Source organism: Psittacula echo, assembly GCF_963264785.1.
Source record: "Psittacula echo genome assembly, chromosome: 18".
NCBI lineage: Eukaryota > Metazoa > Chordata > Aves > Psittaciformes > Psittacidae > Psittacula > Psittacula echo.
In genome coordinates, this window is record NC_137754.1 from 1,943,977 (window position 1) to 1,969,789 (window position 25,813).

The following is a 25,813-nucleotide window of genomic DNA, read 5'->3' on the forward strand; positions in this document are numbered from 1 at the left end:
AAGTCACTGAACCCCCCCCCCCAGACTGCTTTTTAGAAGTGCCTTTTCAGGTGCACTTTCATTATTGATGGGGTTTTAATTTGAATCCAGTTTGAGTTTTTAAATGCAAGACAGGTCATGTTGTGCAGCTTCCCTCTGCACCATGGGATCATCACTATAGGGAAAGCTGAGAGTGTTTCTTCACTCTTTGGCTCTGTGACTGGAGCTTTGCAAATACAAAATGCTGGGAATGCTGGGAGTCTTGTAGTGGAATGACAAGGAATTCTAACAGTGAGAATACATGGTGTATTCTGAAGGTCATGAGCAGTCCCAACGGCATCTATGCTCATGGAGCTCTTAGTGGTTGGTCTGGCAATGAAAATATCTCCCCATTGCTCCTGAGCTCCTTGAAAAACAGCAAGAAAGGGTTTTTTCCTTCATGTGCATGTAGAAATGTGCACACATTCTGTCTTCTTTCTGAAGGGCATCTGAATCCAGCTTCATATAGAATTGTGGCAGCATCTCCTACTCCGTGCAGGGCTTTATAAATACACACTAGCACTGGGTAAAGGTGGAGTTGCAGGTACTGGAAGAGGCCCTCCCGTCATGCTCTTTGCCCCATGGAGTTGTTCTTTGTCTCCTCCAGGGAAGCGACAGCCACATGTATGTATGTTTTCAGTTACTTGTGTATATCACATTGAAGTACCCTGAATGCTTTGACTTCAGAGTCTGTGCTGTGCTTCATGAACTCCAGCTCCTCAGCAGCAAGGGGAGGACAAGGTGTTCATCTCCCCTGGCAAATGAGACCTCCTATCTGATTACAGCTAATCCATCGACAGAAGATATGGTAACAGATACCCAGTGAGATGCAAAACTGTTGCTGAATAGCAGCTGATGCCCAGTGGGCTTTTTAATTAGGACCTGGCCTCTTTTTGAACCAAGATGTGCCTCTGTAGAGGAAGATTTTGGATACGTTTTGGCTCATAAAGCACCAAAAGGTGTTGTTCTTTTCCCCTCTTCCTTTATGGGTTTTCCTCTTTGGTAAGGAGATGTAGTGCTGGTGAGTCTCAGTTTTGGTGCTCTGGGGTTTTCCCTTCCCTGATGACAGGATGAACTCTCTTTTCCAAGCGTTACAGTAGTGAGGAGGGGATGTGAGGAGTGAGAAACGGATGAGTAGCTTTCCAGGACATATCATTTGGCTGTTCTGTAAGGCCAGACCTCAACAGGAATCATTTGGAAGTGCTGTCAGGCTGCTCTGGTCCCTGGAAGTTGAATTATATCTTACTGTTCTGCTCTTTAATTTACTATGTTCTTACCTGTTTTACTTCTTAACCTATTCTCTCATAGCTTTCTGGTTTTGCTGAGGTATTCCTTGTGCACTAAAAAGTCTCTTTTGCAGGTGTCCATCCTAAAATCATCAGGATTTCTAAGGTGAGGGGGGAAAGCTTGAGATGAGCGTGCACTGATATCAACAGTATCTCATTCCTTTGGGAAGGCAAATAGCCTGGTCTCTTCGTTATCCTGCCTTTCTGCACAAGAGCCAGTGTAACAGAAATGCTTCCATTTGCCACACTACCCGTTGGGTGCTTGAGATAACTGCTTGCAGAAGTGGAACTACGCTTTCTTCTTTGTTCTGTCAATAAATCTCCCTATCACCTCTCCTTGTAAGTCAGCATATTGCATGTGCAACCCTTTTTAATGCCCTCAGTGGTGTGCTTGCCCTGGTAGGTACTTTACCAACTCATTAAGGCTTCCTTTGTCTATCTATTGATTTTCCCAAGAGGGCATTTTATTACTGACAGCATGAGCCAGGGCAGTTAAAGGTTGCCGAAATACTCCAGCTTCTGATGTGATACAATAGGAACTGGAATGAAACATTCCCTTAGACACAGTAAGAAGAAACCCCTATTAACATGCTGTGGTACCCGTGAGTTAGAATGCTGCCAGGTCTCTCTTCTCAGAAACTTCTTCTCTCAGTGTGCTTCATTGTTCTGTGTTAGTGTGCAACCAGCGTGGAGTTAAAGTGTGTTGTCTATGTTCATGTTTTATGGAGAGAAGGCTGTTAGGAAGGAAGGAAGGAGGGCAGGCAGGACTCTGGGGTTTTACTCCAGGCTTCACTGACTCAGCCAGGGCTGAGTCTTCTTGTGCATTATTTACGCCAGTTTTAGGCAAGGGTAACAAAAAATAGCTATTTTATGGGAACGTCCTGACTGCATTTGAAGGGCTGGGTATAAATACATATGCAGAGAGCTGTATATATAAAGTGTAAGTATAAAAATGACTTCAGGGCAAAATTTTATCTTATTCCTGTTGGTTTTGAAACAGGATTGATGGTGGCTGTGTGAAATTTCCAGCAGGATTGTCCTTGTCTATTTGCTTCCCCTTGGATTGTGAGAACTCTGCCCAAGGCAGGGTGGATGTTGATGCGGTGTTGCAGATACTGTGCTTCTACTCACTAAGAATTCCTGGGGTTAACAGTAACTTACTTTGACACAACAGCCCAACATCCATCTTGGTCCCTCACTGCTACCCATCCAGCCACACAAACACATGGAGTCATGGAGTGGTTTGGGTTGGAAGGGACTACAAAGCTCATCTAGTTCCTTAAAGCCATGGCAGGGACACCTTCCATTAGACTAGGTTGTTCCAAGCTAGGTGTAAAGCCCCGGCTCCTTGCAGGGTTTCATTTCTCAGTGGTGGGAATGGGCAGTGTCTTGTGTTAGGTGGTATGGCCGCCAAGGAGAGCATTTAGAAGGTCATTTTAAGCACTGTTACCTCTTTAGCTGCTCTGGCCAGATTTTGTGGCCTTTCCTCTCCCCTTCCCTCTGACTTTATAGTTCCCTGCTTTAGCCAGCCCAGTTACACAGATACATTCCATGGCACAGGGGAGGTGTTGGCATCCTCTCAGCTTCTATTCTGCATAAGGAGAATGGTTGCAGAGACACCATGTAGCATCGATACTGGTGGAACCAGGCCAGGAGTGATTTTAAAGGCAGAGTGATAAGGAAGTGATAAGACATGGTATTTCTCATGAATGCTGAGAAGGAGTTTCAGTTACCTGATATCACTCTTTTCTACCCCTTGAAAGCACATCAGCATCTGCTTAAATGTCACAGCACTTTACCACGTGGCTCAAGCAGCAGCTACCTGCACCCTTGATGCTTCCCCTGCAGCTGGTTCCAGGCTGAAGAGCAACTGATGTGTCAGTGGCAATTTAGAGGATTAAATGTTCTTGAAAAGCTGCTGCAGAAAGGTTTGTAAAGGAGGGAGTGTGTTCAACCTGAGCACTGAAAGCTGCCCAGCTTTCCTTATCCATCTGCTTGGACTGTTAGCTGTGCTTAACAGATTCCATTTCACCTTCCCATTTCAGGGAGGGCTCTTGAGCCTCAGCAGCAATGGGAGAGATGTCCTGTAGAGGAGGAGCTTCAGCTTCACTCTAACATGAAACAACAGGGAGGTGAGAACAGCAGAGGAGTTGCAGAAATACCACATCACCTTCGTGTCCTGACCACTCTTTGTTGGCATTACAGGCCAGGAGATGGGGACAACTCTCCTGCTTTGCTTCCTGGGCTAGTGCTGGGTTCATTTTCTGCCTTCCCTGTGCTTGGGGCCTGGCTTTAGCTTCCTGTCACATTGAGAAGCAGGTTCCCAGCCTGCACAGGCAGCAGCAGTGGTGAAGCAGGGGTTAAAGGAGCTCAGTTTCCTGCTCTTCTGCTTACTCAGGTGTGCTGCAAAAGGGAATAGAGAATGGCTGATCAGGAGAAACAACTTTGTGCGCGGAGCTTATGGGACCAGGCACAATTCTGGGCTGGGAACTCTTCTTGTTTCTCTTTGTTTTACTTCTTTTCCCTCTGGTAGCTGTCATTCCGTATAGAAAAGCCTGTCCTATCTGCAGCTCTAGTCTTCTTCTGTATTTTTTTTCTTCATGCTGAGTCATTGCCCAACTCAACAGTCATTTCTGTGCTCGCTTCCTGGAGTCTCGAATGGGTTTGTCACAGCCCTTTCTGCTTCCCTCTTACGTGTAATACAACTGCACTGGCTTCCAGCACAGCAGAACTCCTCTCCGATGGTGCCGCGGTACCTCTCTGTGATCAGGGTGAGTGGGGATTGGCAGGATTTGTCCTGTGGAACAGATCAGTCAGCTGTTATTCCTAGGATAATGTTAACATGTAGGAATTACTCATTTTCCTTACACAGAGGCAGCTGGGGAATGCAGACATGTTACCTTATAACTGAGGGGACAGAAAACTTCCTTTGCTTTTGCTGTTTCATACAACATCCCATTGTTGGCACCTGGAGTTAAACACCTTTCATCTTTTTCATCCTCTATAATGCATGAGAGGGGTCCTTGCTTTGCTGTTTGTTGAGTATCTTCCCAATCCTGACTTGTCTATGAATATGTATTTCACTTTTCTCCCCTCTTTCTGTCCCCCCTTTTCTTCTGCCTTTAGAATTGGATTGGTGTTCTAAGGACTCTCTTAGCCTGGCTGATTTAAAACTGAAGAGGTTACCTAAGCCTCATTACTAGGTTTGTTTTAAAAGGAGAATAATTCCTGGCTGATGTTTTATCAGTGGTAAAATGCTGTTCTCAGCTGCAGGTTGGTTCGTAGCTGCAGGTTGTGATGGTCAGATGTTGTTGCTCATAATTTGCTTTTCAAATCAGAAACAGAATCTTCACCTTCCCCCCCCCCCCAAGTGTTTGTGTTTGAGATGCCCCCCCCCCCCCCCCATATAATCAGAAGTCACAACAACCAACACAACTATTCTTTATCCTGAGCTCTGGCATTCCCAAAAGATTCAGATGACGTTGCATGATGAAGCATTGCAGCAACCTCCGCTCCTCAGCTCTAGCCCTTGCAAAGCTAAGATAAATATCCAGATCCTCTTCACTCAGTATGAAGAGACACACGTACACATGAGGATGGGATCTGCAAAAGCCCACAGGAGGCTTCATAAGGCAGGAGGTGGCCAAAGTCAAAAGGTGTCTGAGGAGAGTGAAGATGTTGCTCATCCCCTCTTGAGGACCGACCTTCTACAGCAGGTGAACTAAAGCAGTAAATGCCCCATCTCTGGCAGTGCTCAAGGCCAGATTGGATGGAGCTTGGAGCAAGCTGCTCTAGTGGAAGGTGTCCCTGCCCGTGGCAGGGGGTTGGAGCTGGAGGAGCTTTAAGGTTCCTTTGAGCCCAAACCCATCTGGGATTCCATGATTCTATGTTGTGGCTGAAGGAGGCATTTCCAGCCCTGCCATCTCCGTTAGGCCAAGAGGAGCTGCTGTGGTGGGGGCTTTGCTGCTGATCCAGTGAAAGGTAGTCCTTTTTGGAATGTATTTCTTTATCCTCCAGTGTCTGTAGAGAGGGGCAAGTACCTCTGCTGCCATGGGGAGATGCATCATCAGGTGCTGGGGAGAAGTGGGGAGCTGCCCTTTTGGCACCAGCAGAGCCCTTTGCATTGCTTCTTACTGTTACAGAAACCTCCTTGCTGGATGAAAGTGCTGTCTTGAAGCTGTGCTGCACAAGCACTTGAATGATGCTGATCTCTGCAGCCCAGTCCTCCTGGGTTTAGTGGTCCTAGGCAGTCTTTGTGTAATGTAGCTTATGGCTTTCCCTCTGAGTTCTTTTCCCTGAGTCTCATTGTTTTCCCTCCAGGCCCTGATAAGGTGTTTGGTGCTCGCCTGCCTTTGGATAAAAGCTGTGTGTGGTTATGAACTGTGAAACCCAAGTGATTTCCTACTTCAGGCCCAGTCTTCCTCTGAAATACAGGACAAGCTGTCAGTTACTTTAGGAAATGGATGGAGGTATTCTCTTTGCTCACCTCTTGTCTTGCTTTGATGCAGATAGTCCTTACCTTGATGTTTTATAGTCTCCTGATATACCCAAATGCAGCATAATTGGGGTCACTGGACCCTAGGCAATAGTGCTTGTTGTCAGAAATCCTTATAATCCCAGGTTTCACGTGGTACTTCAGTGTTGTGCTCCTCTGAGTGGCCTTTAACGGATTTGTTTTAGGATGTGCCACCTCTCAGCCTTTCTTCCAAGCAGAACAAGCAATCTAAATTTGCTTGGCTAATTGTTCTTTCTCTATTCACCCCACTGGCAGCAGGAAACCTGGCAGCAGGAAACCTAGCAGCAGGGTTTCCATTGCCAGCAGACATAGTACACTTCTGTCACTAAAGTGTGGGAGAGGGAGGTAAAAATGACTGGGGACAGTAGTGGATGCAACTGCATCCTTGAGACCTCAGGGCAGGGGAGAGCAGTGATTTCTTTCCTCTATGTTGAGGCTTATTTGCTGGAAAAGATATTTAATGGATTACTCTAAAAGGGCCAAGTGAAGGTATTTTGGGGTCTGTTTGCAGTGCTGTGCACAAGGGAAGAAGGGAATTGTGCTCTGAAGCACTGCGAGACAATTCGGCTCCTACTGCATCTTCATCTTCTGGTCTGTGTCCAGCTTTCAGGTGCTGCTTCACATGTCACCCCTACATCTTCCTGTGCTGCTGGCTCTTTCCTTTCCTCATCTCATGCATCAGGATGGGTGGCCTGGGAGGTTTGTCCTGGTCAGCACTTTGCTGTTCCAGCTTTGTGTGAGCCTCAAGATAACCCGTTTGCTCACAAGACACATCTCTGCTGTCGAGAAATAATCACAGTATGGCTTTACTCATGTCATGCCTATATGACCCCCATGTGTTAAATCTGACCCTGATGACTTACTCTAGTTGTAGATCTCCATTTAGCTGGTCAAGAATGATCCATGGGGAATAAAAAGAGTGAAACATGTAAGTAGTGGTTTCTAGACATGAAAGGATGGAGCAGCCTTTTGTTTGCTGTTGATGCCATCGACATGGAGTGATAGTAGCACAGGTAGGAAAAGTGCTGTTGTGAATAAGATGCAAGGGGCCGCCAGACCTTTCAGCCTAGATTTAAAGTCAGAACAACTGTAGCTATTCTATTCTCTATTTGTTTAGTGCTCAAGGCCAGGTTGGACAGAGCTTGGAACAACCTGGACTAGTGGAAGATGTCCCTGTGGTCTCAGTGCTGTTTCATGTTAGGAGCAGTTGTCACTTAACAGTGTGTGAGGTTCATTGTAACTGATGAGTTGATTGCACTTGAGCATTGCTGAAAGCATCAGTTTTCCAGTATATGCTTCTATGAGGAAAGATTACATTTGGCTTTGCACTGACACTGAACTGCAGCCAAGAGATTAGATAAATGTCCTTGGATGTAGGTTTGGGTCATTCTTTACAATTTGGGGTATACTTTGATCTCTGCTACATTTGGTCGAGCTGTAAGCAGATGGGGTTCATTACTGCTCTGGGTTACTGGACTATTTGAAGACTCCAGCAAAGATCAGGGTTGCTTTTGCTGGGCAGAGGGGAAGTAATGAGGCTGGTTTAAGAGAAGGTGTGATCTTAACAAACAAATCAAAGGAGGTGGCAAAGGAGCATCACTTCCCAGTGCAGCAGGAAGGCAGGCGCACACAGTCCTTTCCCATCTCTCTTCCGTGTTGTAAGTTGAGAGCTGCTTTTAGCAGTTTATTAATTGTAAATGAGAGGTTAGTACCCTTTCTCCCTGGAGGAAAATACCTTGAATACTTTTATATTTGTTCCTGAATCAAAGGAAAGAAATCCAAGGCAGGGCTCAGTGGTTCTGATTGTTCAGTGATTTCCTAATTCCTTTTCTTAAAGTGATAAGTAAAACCTATTCCTGAAGAGCTGTTTTATTGACTGCCACTGTATTCTTCTGCAAGAAAATGCCAAGCACCTACTGAAACAATGTTCCTTTATGTGTTGCCAGATAACAGAGCAGGTTTGTTCAGTAATATATGCATGCAAAAGCGTGAGGATTCTGTGATTATCAAGCTTTTTAATAGCTTAGAACATGTCTCAGAGCTTGTAAAAGCTGACTATTCCACAAACTTGTTCTTTTCATAAAGAGTTTAAAGGAATTCCAGGTATGCAAAACTTGGATACAGATTGTTGCAGCCCGGTTCAACAAAGCTCTAGAGGTACATGTTCCATTTCCTTCCAGAGCATGAAGTCCATATCGCTCTATTTTACTTATGGAGCTGGTGTTACTGAGTTGAGACGTAAGACACCATCAGGTGAGATAGGAAGTAGTAAAAGAAGCTCTCAACACTATGGCAGAAGAGCAGAACAAAGGGAAGGTGGGTCCGTTGGCCCCCAGTTGCTATTCATTGCCTCCCTGCTTACCCCTTGATGGACGTGCAAAGCATCTCTTCAGTGGGTGCATCTTTGACACCTTAATGGTACTTTACACCTTCTTCTCTGTGAGGCTGCTGAGGCGCTGGCACAGGGTGCCCAGAAAAGCTGTGGCTGCCCCATCCCTGGCAGTGTTCAAGGCCAGGTTGGACACTGGGGCTTGGAGAAAGCTGCTCTAGTGGAAGGTGTCCCTGCCCATGGCACTTGATGATGGGTGTATCTGCTTGTGTTGTACTGTTACTCTATTAATTATTCTTGTTTAGTGGCTTCCCAAACAATTGAATTTTGGCTGCCCGACCCTGAGCTTCCATCAGAAGTAGCAATTGCAGCTTTCAGCTTGGTTGAATCAATCACAGTAAACCATTTAGTTATGCCAGGTCTTCATGTTGTGGTCAGGATTAAGTACAATCCATTTATCATTTGTTTATTTATGGTGGAGGCTTTAAGCTGACCTTGTAGGTCTGCTCTATCTTCACGTTGTGTGATCCTTGAGACAGAAACCTTGTTTTATATAGTACAGATGGACATAATGGAATCAGGAAGGTGTTGACAAAGCTGATTTAAAACATGGGAAATGAAACCCTCTTTCAGGTCAGCACTGTCAGCCTTCAATTCCCATCTTTTGTTTCATTTTTCCTGGGGCTCCTGAGCTATCTCTGCTTCCCATATTGCACAGCTCTTTTCTTCCTTTCCACTGCATTAGTTTTAATTTCATGGACACAGAGTGTACTTGAAACCATTCTATGATTTGATGTTTTTTAACCCCCCTAAAGCTGAGCTTTCAAGGTACCTCTCTGTCGGTTCACTGTTGGCTTTTACCTGTCTGTGCAGTGATTGAGACCTTTGGGATTGAGTCCTGTCAAGACTACTTGATTCCATGGGAAGAGACAGGGATGCTGTTATGCTGAAGGGCCTTGAAGTGTTGATACGTGCTGTGGCTCACCCATAGTGACATCCTGAAGCCGAAAGTAACCTGTCTCTGCTGTTCTCCTCTTCCCTGAGCACTGTCTGGCAAACTGAAGAGTGCTTCTTGAAGACAAACATGGTTGCTAGGAGCAAGGGAGATGAGCCAAGTAGATGTAGAGGTCCCTGCACATGATATTTGCAAGCAGTGCAAAGCTCAAGCCATAGTTCTTTTTAGCGTGATATTTTGGCCTTTTGTGCAAATTACTTGAGTGCATAAATACCAGTTTTCATCAGCTGGTGTTTGGAGTTCTTTGGCTTTCAGGATGAGTTTGTGTCAGCACAGTGTGGCTTTTTGGGTAACATTTATAACACAGAAATCATCACTTTCTGTGGCGCTCCGAATCTTATTGTATCATTGGTTCTGTAGGGCAAAGCTTTTCCTTTGGCTGAGAAATCTCCAGGCACATCCCCAGTGTTAGATAATAAATACACTAACAAACCAGTTCTCATCAGCTCCCACCTCTCCAATTGAGGTCAGAAACAAGAGCCATTTGTGGGAGAAGCAGGAAGGAAAGCTGAAATGCCTCATGTCCCCATGGGGAAGCGCAACCTAAAGATCAGGCTTGGCATTTAATATAAAGATTCTATAGCCAGGCCCCAGGGAGGCTCTATCAAGCAGACAGTTCCCTCTCTGCTATGGGGAGCCTGGCATTCAAAATGCTTCATGCTTCTACCAGCATGGGGCTTTTAAACCACCTCTGCAAGGCATTTGTCAGCAGCCTTGTGTGCTCCCAGAGGAGAGCAGTTCATCCATGTATCACCAGCATCGAGGTGACAGCAAAACCCATGACAGTTGTGTTTTGTGGTCTGTTGTGGGACACAGGACGTGCCAAAGAGCCTCAAGCAGGGGAACAAGGGTTCTTGTAGGGATCCCACAATGGTTTAAGAGTTTCTGTCCTTTCTCCTACAAGGATACTGGAGAGGGGCTCTGCATCAGGGACTGTAGTGATAGGACAAGGGGTGATGGGTTCAAACTGAAACAGGGCAAGTTCAGAGTGGATATAAGGAAGTTCTTCCCTGTGAGGGTGCTGAGGCGCTGGCACAGGGTGCCCAGAGAAGTTGTGGCTGCCCCATCCCTGGCAGTGTTGAAGGCCAGGTTGGACACAGGGGCTTGGAGCAAGCTGCTCTATGGAAGGTGTCCCTGCCCATGGCAGGGGCTGGAACTGAATGAGCTTTAAGGTCCCTTCCAACACAAACCAGTCTGAGATTCTATGATTCTCCTCCCTGTTTGATTTAAGGAGCTCTTTCCACAAACCTACTTCTGGGACCAGCAGATTGGGCACATGGAAAAGATGTTTCTTGATACAGTTTGCTCATGGACGAATGTACATCCCTGACTTGGAATTCATCATCTTGACCTACCAGAGAACTTTAAAGAATGGGTGTGAATGTGGGCTGGGCCTTTTGTGACATGTCCTGCAAACATTTGTTCCAGTACATTTGCTTCTCAATTTGCAATGAAGAAGGATTGATTCAGCTGAACAGGGACTGCTTAATGGCCTCTATGCAGTCAGAACCTTTATTAATGTAATGGTGTCAGCCTGCATTTGAAGGGCATTCACAGCTGCTCAGCACTTGAAGAAGTGTCATTTTAAATGAAATTGGGGTTCTATTCTTATGGCTCCTGTTAAATTCCCCAGTGGATTTTCAATCATTTACAACTCCCATGGAACAGCCAAATATCTGCTCCCTGCAACAGAGTCTTTAATGTGTATAAAACATGGGTGTCGATGTTTGTAAGTGCCAGTGGGACCCTGGATCTTCTCCCCTCTCGTGGGAAAGAATCCATGGCAGAAACAAGATGAGGGTGGATGGAGAAATAATGCTTAGAAGTGTTGCTGTGGATGGATGCCAGATGCTGAGGTTTTGGTTTCCTTGTCTGTCATCCTCAAGAGCGCAGAGTTGAAGTAAAGGCTGTTGGAGCAGTGTGAAAAATGTACTAGTAAGAGTAACTAAACCTTGTCACCTGTATCAAACCTCTCTGTCCTCCTTTCCAGAATGATGAAGTCCTCTGTACACGCAGAAGAAGATGACTTTGTGCCAGAGCTTCAGAGGAGCATCCATCCCAGAGAGAGGCCAGACTGGGAGGAGACTCTCAGCGCTATGGTGAGATGCTGTGTGCTGTTTTCTGTCTGTGTTATTTTCAGTGCTGAGCGCTCTTCCAGTTACACACTCATTTACATGCCCTGAGTTTCAGATTTCTAAATACACACTACTTTCAAGACCAAAATACTTCCCTTCCTCTGGCAGTTTGTCAAGGAGAGAGAAGGAACGTGCATAATGCTTCTGCCCTATTAATATGTGCCCCAAAGCAGGTCTAGTAACCAATTAAAGGTCCGTAATGTCACAAGGATTTTGTCTGCACTAACCTCTTTTTCAGCAAGGCTCATGAGCATGAAGCATGTACAAACATGCTCTTTGAAGCATGCAGCATTGTGGAAGAATTAGGTTTTAGCAAAAGGCTGCTTTAGTCTACAGAAGTAAAACCTCAGCCTGAAAGCTAATGTACCATCAGAGGGAGCAGAAACAGAACCACAAAGGTGCTGTTCTCCTGCTGACAGAAGGCACTGGAAACGGCAGTGGGCCACAGGCAACCGTATTACCTTCATGTCTGTGTTTTCTGTTCTATATGAGGGAGTAAAATACCTGCAGTTCAATTTCCCAGCCCCCTCTGGCACTTGCTGAGATTGGAAGGTCAGGTGTTATGTATTACCAGCCAAACAGGGCAATGTGATGAGGTGGTTTTGTGGGGTTACCTTACCTTAAAGCTTGACCTGCTTTGTTGCAGTTCAGAAGTGTCGGGAGGTTGGAACTTGTCTGGTGTTTTCAGTTGTTCTTAAAGTACTTCCTTAGCATCCTAAATTGGAGAGGAAATTGCCTTCTGTGATGGAGCTTGGCCACCTGATTTTGGATTAGCTGTTGGTTATACAGTGCTCAGAAAGTGCACAGGTAATAATCTCCCTGTCTATGTTGATTTTAAACAGGGGAACAAAGATAAGTGCTCTTTTACTCTTTGAAAAGCATCATCAAACCCCATATAATACAATGATCACATTTTGTTCCAAACTTTATGTTCAAGGCAAAAAATCAACCCAAACCATAGGAGTCATCAAGTGGTTTTGTCTGTGGGTATTTTCTGTGCTGGTCACTCCACTCAACCCCTCAACACCCAGTGTTAATGTTCACTTGCTGCAGCTGGCACTATGTTTTTCCTCATCTCCAGCTATTTTCTCCTCCTCCTCCTTGGCCAGCAGCTCACACTGGTGCTGGGTGTCTGAGAGCACTGTCTGTTCTCATCAGCATTCCCCAGCCTCAGTGCATGGTGCTTCTTACCCCCCTGGAGCCAGGCTGGTGTCAATCACTGTGTGACATCGCTCCATGCTGGCTGTAACCTCATGGTGTGTCTCAGGATTGGGGAGTCCCTAATGCAATGTCTCCCCCTGTAACACAAGGTAGCTGGCATGCCTCATTTGTTGCTGCTCTGTTCCACTGTTTATTTACAGGGAAGGAAAGGTTCACCTCTTCTGGCTTGGTACTGCCTCTATTCTCATCCAGCCTATTGTGCTTATGGCTCAGGCTGTTCTTTTTCCTTAAATGTTGATCTTTAGGGAAAAAAAGATGCCTTTGTTTTAGCTAATGATGCAAGAAAACATCCTTGGAGGATGAAGATTCTCACTGTCACCTCCTGCAGAGTTCACTACTTCTTCAGGTGTTTGGGATATAAATTGCATGTTACAAGTAGACACATTCTTCACATTATTATGTTGTTAGAAGAGTTGGGGAAACAAGTGTATCGTACACCAGGTTTGTGTTTTATGCCACTGGAAACAGCTCTTTTTATAAACCAAAAAGGGAGTCCAGGTTGGCTTTACATTGTTCAGTGTTCAGCTCCTACATGTGTGTGTAAAGTTGCTCTCACTCTACTATCACATCACTTTTTAAACAGCTTTGTGCCAGCAATATAAAGATTGAACAGTCCAGGTGGCTGTAAAAGAGAGATTTAGAGGACAAGAAACAAGAGAATTCCCATCTCAGATGTGCTGCACAGGGATTTGGTATGATGGAAGCGCAGGGCTCCGTGCACTGACCCTGTGTTTCTAATGGCTTGGATTTGCGCTTACGGTGTTGGTTTGACCTCCTGCTCCTCTGAATGCATTGTAGATGGGTAGAAAAACCTCATGTTTACTGTGCTGAGAGAATCACACTTCCACTCTCAACCTCTGCCTTATGTCCTGTCAGAAGGTAGCATCTACAGAATGTCAGTATTTACAGGCCAGTGGCAGGCAGCTGGAGAGGCAGCTAGGGACAGGGCTTTGTTATTGAGCTAAATTCCACCGTCTGAGCAAATACGGCGAGTAGGAACACTATGGAGAGCTCAGGATAATCAACAGACCCGTGATGCTTATTCATTTGTCCCTTGAACTTTGTCTTCATACATGGCACAGAGTGACCACAGAAGCTGTGGCTGCCCCATCCCTGGCAGTGTTCAAGGCCAGGTTGGACACTGGGGCTTGGAGCAAGCTGCTCTAGTGGAACGTGTCCCTGCCCATGGCAGGGGGTTGGAACTGGATGAGCTTTAAGGTCCTTTCCCACCCAAACCATGCTGGGATTCCATGTTTCTGTACTTTGGGAAAGGGCCATTTAAGCAGACACAGTTAGATGAACTCTCGTCATCCCCACTCTCCCTCCTCCCTTTTATCTGCAATCCATTTTGGAGTGCTTATTATTAATGTATAAAAGTGCTTTGTTTCCAGAGCTTTTTCTTAACTAGAAATAAACTAAAGGTCTTTGAAATGGATGGAGGTTGAATGTCCTCCTATACTGCAAATGTAAAGTAGGGCAGAAACTCTGTTTCTAATGTTTCTGTGCTTGTCAGTTTATTCTGGGCACCTGAGTAGCTTCAGTCCTTCAGTATCAGTGTGCTACTATTTTTGTCATAGAATCATGGAATAGTTTGGGTTGGAAGGGACCTTAAAGCTCATCCAATTCCAACCCCCTGCCATGGGCAGGGACACCTTGCACTAGAGCAGCTTGCTGCAAGCAGTTAAGTGGATTTTGGGAACCAAGCTGGACAAGATGCAATACTACGTGGACAGACGTCGCAGCAGCTGGATAAGAAGCCAGCTGCCTACATAGTCCTCAAGGACTCCTGTGTTTTATGTTCCCCTCCCAACTCCTGTTGTGTATTTATGGAATCTGGGGATATTAGAAGCTCCTGGTCCCTCTGTGCCTCCGGGTAACCTTCACACAGGTCTCTTTCTCTCTCTGCTCCAGTTTGGAAAATGCAGTTGATGATATTGACTTTCTTTGGAGGAGACTTGTGAGTTCTAGGGGTGAAAAGCCGTATTTGAGGCAAGTGATATTGCAGAATATGGATTTTCTCTGAATTGATACTTGTTCTTAATACTACATTTACCTTCTGTTATTGACCATCTCAGCACCTCTGTATGAGCTCAGTGAACTTCCCACCCTTCTGAACACTCGCTTTTGGGATCTAGATTGAGGATGTTGAGGTGACAGCCGTGGTGTCCGAAGTGTTACTGGTTGATAGCCAAGCTGCCAGCAGAGGTGTGATGAGGAACCTCTACATTACCAATGGGAAACCATGATGAATCCTTGAATTTGCAGAAGTGAACAAGAAGGCAGGCAGGTGGCACTTAGTGCCCGTCATCCTTTTTGGCTTATGCTGGTGGAGTTTTATGTGGAAGAATACAAAATACAAGTGTTTTGGAAGGGCACAGGGGTTATATGCTGTCCTGGGAATGCCCTGGAGTAATCTTCGTTCCTGTATCAGATCAGATGAGTTCTGAGATCAGCAATTGATGCTGGATAAGGGAAGGTACCATGGCTCCAGAAGGTAATAAAGGCGTTTTAATGAGACCTCGATACATCACTGTTAAATCTGGGACATGAGTGAGGAGAAAACTATTTTTAAATGCAGTTTATAAAAGCATGTGGAAATGAGTGAATTGCAAAGGTTTAAAGAGAGATTTCACCCTCCTTAGTGCAGGGTTCGTTTCTTGTTCTTCCTATGGCACTTAGCCCAATGCAAGGGACCTTAGAGCTCATCCAGTTCAGGCAATTCAGTGGAGATGGACTTTAGATCTTTTCTTCACTGAGATGCTCCAGCAGTTGGCTTGTGGCTCTAAATCTCTGCATTTCCTAAATGCCATGGAAAACATTCCCTTAAAACTGTTCCATACAGTTCTGGTCTGGCATTGCACCAGTAACCTCTGTTCCATTTTCAAGTCCCATAACTTGTTTTCCTTGTTCTTGCTGCAGAAATGAAATGGTTTTTCCCCTTGTTAGGCTTTTGGCAAGGTGTTCTGCTGTCCTGCATGGTTCTTTCTCTCCCTCCTGGTTAGTGAGTTGTTTTATTTCCCAGGCTAACTCCCAGCATGAAGCTTGTCCCTGAGAAGCTCGGAAAACTGGGACAATCACTGAATTGGAAGCACATTGGCTTCCATTTGGGCTCTCTAATTAAATGAGTTCAATTAAACCAGAATGGATCCCATCTTTTTGGCAGTAAATATTAATTTATAGCAATCATTTAATTTCCAGTGGCGATGCTGTAGAAGGCATTGTTTCTGGTGGCATTTACTCACTTTACACTGTACAGTGTTGATCCAGGAGAAAAATCGTACATTTTCTCTATTTCTGGTTTAAATCTGTGTGGTTACAGCCTTTAGCCAGGAAAGAATGAGTTAGAATTTGGGAAGGCTGGATCAGTAACGTTGTTGTTCGCCATCATCATGACTTTATGCTCCTTTCTGCATATTTATCCATCTCAAAGTGAATCCGATGCACAGCAGTAAATTCAGGTCTTGCTCAGTGAAGCGTTTGGGGCATGGATTTACACACCTCCACTAGGAATTCTCTTATGGTCATAAGGGATAACGGCAGTTCCAAAGATGAAGACGGCACTGGAGTGTAATGACTCGTGTTTGGAATGCTCTCAGCCAAATTCCATCAGTGTAGGTAGATGTCATCATGTATTAATGAACACAAAGCACTTAGGGCTGGGTTTACTAAGGCATTAGAGAGCCTGAGTACTTCACTTTGTCACACTGTGGGTAAACCACTGGACTCGGTGGTGTACGTGCTCTAGGTAGCAGCTTTTGTGAATGAGCAGTCTGCATTTCTTGGGGTGTAGATGGCAGAATTTGAGGTTCAGTGTCAGACAGTTCCGTATCCCGGTGTCTATTACCATTATCTGCCTGTTGGTGCCAGTATGGTGATGTTGTTGTGATGAATCACTGCTGGAAGCTCAGAGAGGCACCATGAGATGAGCCCTGAAGACAGGACCACATTGTCATGACCCTCCACCTCTTTTCCTCCTACCTGATTCCAAAGATGATCTCTTTTTAGTAATGTTTTGTTGCACTAATAGGAGAAAAGCCACATCTGTGTGCAGTGTACTTCTTTGGGAGATAAAACTCATCATTTATTTATCAGTCAATCACTTTTCCCTACTCCCAGCTGCTTGACAGTAAGATGGAGCATCCAGGAAAGGAAAGGAATCTCTTCTAAACCAAGTGCTTGCTTTTGTTGTGGGGTTTTGTTTTGGTCTGAAATCGTTGATTCTTAGTATAATGCAAGAAAAGATGGAACTGTTCTTGAAGGGTTGTCAGTAGTTTCCTCATCTATCCCCTTCTGTTCCCCAAGTTAACTGCAAGAGACAAGCCAGACATGTCATATATTGCCTTGCTTAAGGTTGTAGGCATGAATTTTTTGGCCCTAATTCAGCCTTCTTAATTATAAGGTGATGAATTCCTCCCTGAAAGCACTGATAAATCTTTAGCCTGGTTTATTTCTTTAAATCCAAGTGTTGTGCTCATTGGATGTGCTATTTGCTGAGGCTTTTTCCTCACATTTATTCTGTAGGCTCTACAGAAGCCATAGGCAGGACACCTTCCACTAGACCAGGTTGCTCCAAGCCCCATCCGCTGTGGGGTTCCACTTAACCAAAGTTGTTGTTTCACATGTGAGCTGGAGATGGTTTTACCAGGAGGTGAATAGTTACGCATTTGTTCTTTGTACGTTTCAGTCTGATCCTTTAAACTATGGTAAATGGATGCCCTGGTCTCCTTTACAATGCTGAGGCTCAGGAATGAGAGGTTTGTCTTCGTTTGCCAGCTCATGGCAATGCTTAGAAATTTTTTTCTTCTTATTTCCCCCCCTCCTTTTTGGAGGGGAAAAGCTGGGAATAGAATAAGTACATCCTGTGTGGTCTTTGGAAAGAGTAGAACTCCCTGTTAACTGTGCCATGCAGTGAGTACTGCCTACGACAACCCGGCATTGACAGGGAATGTGGAAAAAGGCATTAAAAGTCCTAAGCTCAGAAAATGATACACATGAAAGTGTCTTCTTTATTGAATGCAGATTTCTTAGGCACAGGATTAAGGATGTATTCAGAGTTTCCCTACCAGTTTTTCACTGGCTTTCCTCTATCCCATTTCTCATTTACCATGACCTTTTAAAGGCATCTCTGGCTGGGTAATTGCTTCCCTGCATTGCACAGTCCCTGAACTGACAGCTAAATGAAGAAGTCAGTGCTGCCTCTAATGAATGACTCCAGCCACTGTGGCCTGGAGCTATCTCTGCACATGGTCCTACTGCTGTCTTACATATCAGAAAGGATGCGTCTCTTAACTTTCCAACAGGGATCAAGACATTTGCACTATGTGATGCACTAGCTAGGTGGTGGCTTCAAACTGACAAAAGAATACCTTTATAAAATGTGAAAGGTCCCGCTATTTCTCATTGTGCCTTCTTTGGATCTCGAAGCTGTTTACTTGCTGTAATCACAGTATGTTGGACCCTCAAAGTGATGCCTTGCTGGAGCTCTTGCAAACATAGATGGGTATCCAGGCCCCTTGGGCATGAGAAGTGGAGCTTGTCCTTGGTGTGCAGCTTTGGTACGGCTCTGGGTGGTTATTCAATGTGCCAGTGCTGCACTCTGCTGACCACGCCGTGAACAGCACAGATCTTCATTCCTAAGATGCTCCATTAGGAAATGCCCTTGGAAGGGGGGTGGTTATTTTCCTTTTTGACTTTTTCAGTAAAGCTTCTGTGGTACCCTGAGCAGACAGCTCTGTTTCTGCTGAGATTGATGGACCTGGAGGCATTCAAGGCCAGGCTGGATGTAGTTCTGAACAACCTTGATGTAGTTGAAGATGTCCCTGCTCATTGCAGGGAGGTTGTACTAGAGGAGCTTTGAAGGTCCTTCCCAACCCAAACCATTCTATGATTCCATAAACCAGATGCAATTGCTTCTTCATCTTAAATGTGTCCAAATATCTGAAGGATCTCTGAAAAATGTAGCTGAAATGTGTTAAAGTGCCACAAACACCCTGGATGAAAATGCTTAGGAAGATTCATTTGCACCACTAAATGAATCAATGGGAAGTGCTAATATGGAGAGCTTGGCAAACATTTGCAGTTGTCATCTTGCCTCTGTATCTCAGCTGGTTTTGAGTGACAGTTGTATCTTCTTCAATGACCAAACTTTTCTGCTGTTCACTGAAGTGACCCAGTTGCAGCCTTGTGTGCTTGATATGTTCTAATCCTTTTCAGAGAATCAGGGAATCAACCAGGGTGGAAAAGCCCTTTAAGCACATCCAGTCCAACCATTCCCCAGCATTGCCAAGGCCACCACTAAGCCATGGCACTCAGGGGCTCACCTACACAGTGTGTGAACACTTGCAGGGACAGTGACTCCAGCACTGCCCTGGGCAGCCTGTTCCACTGTATGTGAGTGGCTGTGGAGGATGAAGCTGAGCTGAACCATCTTTCTCCTTTTACTGTGCTTCAGGCTAACTCTTGAGCAGTAAGGGTCAAAGCAGGACAGTGCTGATGAAGCCATCATCTGTAACCCGTGATGAGGGGACGGTTCCTTCTTGATGTTGCCAAGCTCTGCAGAGACGTTGATGCTGAGCCAGCTTTGTGTAGCTGGTTGGTACCCAAGGTTTGGAATAGCTGTTGATGTCCTTGTTCATAAGCACCCACTTCAGATAGGCAGCTGTGTAGTTCAGTCCACCCTCTTGCTCAGGTTAAGTAGACTATTGCCTCAAAGTCATGTCTTATTGAACCAGCATTTCTCCAGTGGAGAAGTAAAGCTCTAACAAAGCTTTAGAGTTTCTGATGGTGGGGTTTTTTCCCCTCTTTTTTTGTTTTTTTATCTCTCCTTCGGGAAAATGGAGGGGAAATGAAGATGATGTAAAGGAAAGACTGTCATGGAAACCAACCAGCTCAGCCATTTCTAGAAACAAGGCTATGTGCTGAAAGCATCCAGAGCAGTCTGGTCCTGCCAAGCTGGTTTCGGTGAGAGATTGGTGGTAGGAAGGTGCATAAAGGCCAAGGCCAGGTTGGACGGGCCTTGGAGGAACCTGCTCTAGTGGAAGGTGTCCATGCCCATGGCAGGGGGTTGGAACTGGATGAGCTTTCAGGTCTCTTCCAAGCCAAACCAATCTGGGATACTGTGGAAGTCAGCTGAGTTCTGGATGGAGTCCTAATGTGTTGACCAAGTCTCAGGACAGAGCAGCTTGGCTCAGCAGTGACATTAAGCTGTGAAAACTGGGCTAACTCATTTGCCTAAACAGATTTGCTCTGCAATTCCTGGCTTTCCACAAACCAGCGCTGCATGGAAAGCAGGGAAGTGAAGAGCAGTTGCTGAGGCTGGCGAGCTGATTTTCAGATGTGAATAACCCAGCGGTTTCAAAGTGATTTAAAACATGAAACCACTGTGACACAGAGCACAGAAGATGACAAATCTCACTTGGAGAGGTTTGTATTTTGAGAGAAGGGGACAGTTTGCATGCCAGGTTTTGGATCAGAACAGGTACAGACAAGTAGGGAATAAAGTGCTTTTATCTAGCTTCATATCTTAGGCTTAAATAGAAAGTAGTTGCAGTTTCCTTTGGAGTAACATGGTTTCTAAATGGCAGTAAGTTTCTTTTTCACTTACCTGTCTAACCACCCTGTTTTTTCTGGGGTTAATACCTCCTACTAGAGAGTTTAGCTTGCACAAGATCCCCATTGTGCCCTGTTTCCCTCAGCTGTGAGACTTGGGAGAGATTGTCATGCTGCAGCAGAGTCAGAGAGTGCAGATCTACGTGGAAAAGCAACCAAAGTGAATTACTGTGTTGCATCTCATTGTAGTCCATTGAAATGGATACTTGGTGGTAATGGGAGACAGATCTCTCCTTCCAGCAGGGTTTGGACATAACTGAACTGGGAAGAAGAAGATAATACAACTTCTTCAAAGAGCGATGCTGGCATTTCACTCTGCTGGAGGTGTGAGTTTTGCCTACGCTGCTTTGAGTCAGATCCAGGAGAGTCTCTACCCACTGCTGCAAACTGGCTTGAAGCCCACATTTTTCTGTCAGAGTTGTTTATCCATTTTTATACCCCACCAGCTTCTACTGCTGAGGGAGGAGAAAAACTCTTCTTCTTCCTACAGAAATTCTGTTCCTTAGAAAACTAAGGCAAGCACATCCAGCTTTGCCTGAAAGCAGCTTGCAGGGATGGCGCGTTCATTACTGTCGTTAGTTATTTGCTTATGTAAAAAGACCTGCCAGGTTTATTACATTGGTGATCCTCTTAACATTACAATTCACAAGGAGACTCTCAAGTGTCCTGTTCCGTACTGGAGTAATCGTGTGCTTAGTCAGTCAGCCCAGAGAGGTTTCTTTAGGGGTATAAATACTTCTTTAAGGGTATATTTCCTGCAGTGCATGGTCGGTACAGTGGTGGGACAGTGGAGCTGAAGGGCTGTGAATAGCACAACTGGGAGAGTGGGTGTCCTGGCTTCAGATTTGTTTAGGAATGTTGAAAAGGGGGAGCAGTAGTGCTGGAGAGAGCAGGAATTTGTCTGGGTGCAGAGAGGATGCTCTTCTCGCAGCCTGTGTAAGCCGCAGTGATGGTTGAATGAATGCAGCCAGGATCATCCCACATTCTGTGTGTCAAGGAAGGAATAGATCCTGCCACAACACGGTTTCTTCTGTCCCCATCTGTTGCCTGAAGTACGTGAACTGGACCCAAGGTTTATCTCTGATGATTGCAAAAGCATCCTCAGGTAGAGAGCACAGTTGGAGCTGTGCACACTGGGAACTGAGAGACATGAATCCCTTCCTGTTGCTGTTAATGAATTAATGAATCTAGACAATGTTCAATTAATGAATCTAGTCAGTATTCAATTAATGAATATAGGCACAGGGAATGATTTTGAGTCATTTGCTGCAGCTTTTTCTGATGTGGTAAAGCATGTGGAAATGTGGCCTGTGTCAAGCAAAGAGGAAAGCTTCAGGAGTAGGAATAAGAAAGATTCCCCCGTTGTTCATCCTGTATGTGGGCTGCTGCCTGGAACTCTAGCTGTCAGACTCTGAAGTTTTGGGGTGAGGACCAAGTTGTTTCCATATTTTACATGTATTCTGTTACATGCAACAGCTTTTGGACTGAGCATCTCTGCTCAGAGATCTTTGGTGGACCAGGTTAGAAGCATCAGTACTGATGTGGATCAGGGAGGTCATCTCTGCTCCTAAGGGATTTGATGTAATACTTCTTCATTGCAGGCCTGTAGGAGAAGAAATACTGAGGTGCCTTTCTTCCATTACGAATTGTGTAAAGCAGAAAAAAGCTCCTTCAACCAATGTCACTCACATCATTAATGACTGCTTCTGGCCAACATCAGGGACCGTGTTTTTCTCCTCCCATTTGATCACTGCTCTCTTCATAAAAGCCTCACCTAAACCCCTTGATTCCCCTATTGTTCAGGGCCTGGTACAGCACAGCAGGAACATGAGTGTTTCAGAGCCTTTGGGATGGTGAATGCAGCTGGAGGAGGGAGAGGATGGGAAAGCATGACAGAACAATTGAGAAGAGGGAGTTTGCAGTTCTGTCCCCCTGAAAGTCAACCGATTTCAGTGATTAAGGAACTTTAATATGCACTTACACCAATAGCTTCCAACACCTCCTTTAAATGTTCACCTCCCACATCTAAGCAGCTCTGTCATTAACTTGATTTCCCAGTGTGTGAGCTCTCCAGCTTCTTCCAGTGCCTCTGCCTGAATCCAAGTGTTCGGAAAAGCAGGTGCTTCATGGGGAGTCTGAGGATGGAGCTTAGGGATGGATGTCTGACTCCTGCCTCTGAAAACCTCTTCAGACACCAGCAGTGGCAATGAATGAAATCCTGGCACTTGCAGTTATTGCTAAGAATTGGGAAGGTTCTGCAGCAGGGTGCAGGAAGAGATGATCCCCTCCTAGATCCTAATCCTGAGGTTCCCTTTTCCTTAGTCAAAGGGCAGAAGTACAACTTGTAGCAGATACGTTTTAGCTGTGTTTGTAGATATATGTAAAAATACGGGCTTAGCAGGCAGCAGGCCGTAGCATGCAATCAGATTTGAAGTTCCTTGTTGTTTCTTCCTCCTGTTCTGCAGGCAAGAGGCGCAGATATTCCCGACATTCCAGGGGAGCTGGCGCTCCGGACCTGTGGCAGCACAGCCAGCATGAAAGTGAAGAATGTGAAAAAGTAAGAGCAGTGTCCTTTGGTTTTCCTGTCCTTGCTTGGCTTCTCTTTCTGATATCCCAGTGAGGGCATTCAGGAACGATTTGGGGTAATACCTTCCTCAGAGCCACCAAGATCCATGTGAAACCAAGTAAATTAGAGGTGATGGAGTCTAAAAGTGGGGATGTGAGAGGCTTTGGTGGCTCTCTCCCCTGTTTGTGGCCATAGAAGCAAAGCTTCTTAGAGTTTTGAACTTACGCATTTTCTGCCTAGAACTAATTAATAATAATAACTTCAAAATACACATTAAAAGAACCTAAAGAGGGTCCCAGGCCATGTGTCAATGAGACAATCTTCCCTCTCTTCTCATGCTCTGGGAAGCTAAACCAGGACAAATGAGTGGCCTAGCCATACTTTTTCTCTTTTCCTTTCTTTGCATTCTGCCCTGTACATCTTCATCTGAATGGGGTTTGCACAGTTTCAGGGGTATTTTTTCTTCTCTGGTCTCCCAGATGTATTTTTCCATGGTCTTGCAATGTCCTTCTGTCTCATTCTCCCCCAGAGAATATAAAGCAATTGATTCTGCTTGCAGCTGAGGTTTCAAACCTCTCACTTGCAAAAGGGATCAGCAGCAATCAATATGTCTTTGCTATGAATGCTGACTGGAGGACCGCAACTCCCCAGCATCGATTGCTCTGTGCCTTCAGCTCACCTCTCCGATGCTGTAAGGGAAATGGCTCTTTGTTCTAGTGCTGAGCAGCCAGCTGCTGCATCTCACTTCCCACTTATATTCCCGTGGGAAGAGAGAGCTAGATAATGACAATCTCATTGGCTCACCACCAGCAATATCTATAGGAGTCTATAATAGCTTCAGCAGAAGCGAGAGCATGTTGCAGAGCCAGAGGATCTCCCCGTCAGCCCTCATTGTAAATGGAGACACTTGGAAATAATTATGGCTCACTTTGGAATTTGAAAAAGGCAAAGGATAAATAGCGTTTGTTCTGCACCCTCAGATACATCAACCCGGGACTGATGGGCTGTGATGCCTTTCACAGGTAAAGCTCTACTTTCCTATGTGTCTCGTGTAAGGCTGTGTATTTGCACTGCACAAAAGCTTTTGTAAAGATAGAGCAGCTTGTCCCTGTACCTGTCCCTCAATGTGGGCTTTGGTGTGGATGAGCTGCCACACAGTGCTTTAAGGATGCCGTGGTAAAAGCCACTTTGCAGTTTAGTTTGCCTTTCTCACTCAATTCCTTTCTCCACTCTTTTGGTGCATCACATCAACAAATCCCTCTGTTCCCTTGGCTTTTGGATGAGAAAGTGGGAAGTGTTATTTTCTATTAGTAACTGTATTTTGGAATGGTACTTGATGCTTGGTTCGCTCATTTGCATCTATCTGATGGGGTGCTTTTGATGTGCTTCAGGTTATCCTTTACAAAGGGTCACTTCCCGAAGATGGCTGAATGTGCACATTTCCATTATGAAAATGTGGATTTCGGCAACATCCAGGTGAGTTTCTGGCTTCTTTTATATACAAAACATCCCTGGGTTTGGCTGCCAACTTACCTGCTGGGGAAGGCAGAGGAGGGACCTCCACTAAGGTTGGTTTAGCTTGTTGTTTAGTGATGAGAAGTGAAAGCAATAGGGTCTCTTGCTGTGAGCTTGCTTCCATGTACTGGGCCAGCATCTGTACGTGTTGCCACCCCTTTTGTGGCTGGAGTGGTGTTATTTCCACTGGATTTGACTGAGGTCACTGAAGACTGCATCAAACACTCTTGATGGAGTCATCTTGATAACTGCATGCATGATTTTATGTGTGTATGTCTTTAACCAGTTGTGTGAATGTATTTATGTGAATAGAAATCATTCCATTTTATCCCTTCTCTTCATGTTGTCTTGGCTCTGCATTGTGCGGCTGTGTTGTCAGAATCCAAGCAATTGTTAGTCAGCCTGAGTTGCACTTCTGGAAGTGGGATCCATCCATCAGAAGTATTTCTTGCTGGGCAACACTGGGGAGGGCTGAGAACCAAGAATCACAGCTGGTTTCTTTTGAACAGGCCACATCGTGCTCTGCACTTAGAGAAGCAGGGATGCCTCCAGCATCTGCTAGCCTTGGCCAAAAAGAGGTTACAACCTTTTCATTTGTAAAACATTTCCTGGAGTAGAGAGTGAATTATTTACAGCCTTTCATGTTTCTTTACTCGACAGTTCTGGAAGCAGAGTTAACGCATCCAATCTTTCTGTCTCTATGAAATTCCAACTGAGAAGGAGTTTGGGTCCTAGTCAGGTGTTGTATCTACTACTGTTCACATTTTCACATTTAGTGGCTCTAAGTAGGTTCATTCTATTGAGCATAGGTTGGCAGACACACATACACACAAAGGCAAAGCAACTGAAGCTAAATGAAGATGACACCAGCATAAGAGCGCAGTTCTCAGGAGGTCTCTGGAAGATGCTGACACAAACAGGGGCAGTCCTCAGTTTCTGGAGCAAAACTGTGTTTCTTTGTTTGCAGTGTATAGGAATAGCCTGGCTACTCTGTGAGCCTGGTTTTTGTCTCCTGGTGGTTTTCTGATTTGGCACCATTACTTTTTCAGTCATCTTGGAAAGAAGTTTGCTGTTGGAGTAGGTGTCAAGCAGGTATCTGTGTCCATACAGATCTCTCTTGCATCACGAGTTTTCGTTTCCATCAGTCAGAGATACAAGCAAGCAAGCTACAGAGAGATCACAACCCTTGCATGGCACCAGGATTTGAGGCATTTTAAAGGCAAAGTGTGGTTGTGTGTGCTGGGGGGGATCTGTGCTCTGTTTCCACCACTCCTACCTCTGAAAAATCATATACACTTCACTATTTAGGTACCTAAAGCAAAGCATATGCTTAGATAAGGTGAATGAGGCTCTGAGTACTGGCTCTGTGCCTCTTATGCCTTTCTTTTTCTAAGCAAGATTTCTGTAATGCCCATTTGATACGCATAAAAATATCCCAAGAACAGAGCTTTGCTCCTCAAACACAAGAGGTGTAGGACATTACAGTGTTTCCTTAGTAGCAGAGCAGTGTTAAGGGTAAAATAAATGCAAGCTATTAATACAACAGCAGTATTAGTCTACAGGTCTCAAAATAGGTTCATCTAGGGCTCATATATGTGAATCAG

General features: G+C 45.1%; 1 protein-coding gene across 1 annotated transcript in view; it reads left to right on the top strand.

The window, feature by feature from the left end:
• Window positions 1-11,155: 11,155 nt before the first annotated feature.
• ARHGAP32 (Rho GTPase activating protein 32) overlaps window positions 11,156-25,813 on the top strand; it is a gene marked incomplete at both ends in the record, with an annotated part of 100,817 nt that continues 86,159 nt past the window's right edge. The window contains 4 exons of the mRNA XM_080631585.1: window positions 11,156-11,263; window positions 22,594-22,685; window positions 23,675-23,716; window positions 24,086-24,170. Coding sequence (XP_080487711.1) covers window positions 11,156-11,263; window positions 22,594-22,685; window positions 23,675-23,716; window positions 24,086-24,170 — 327 coding nt within the window. The remainder of the gene's footprint in view (window positions 11,264-22,593; window positions 22,686-23,674; window positions 23,717-24,085; window positions 24,171-25,813) is intronic.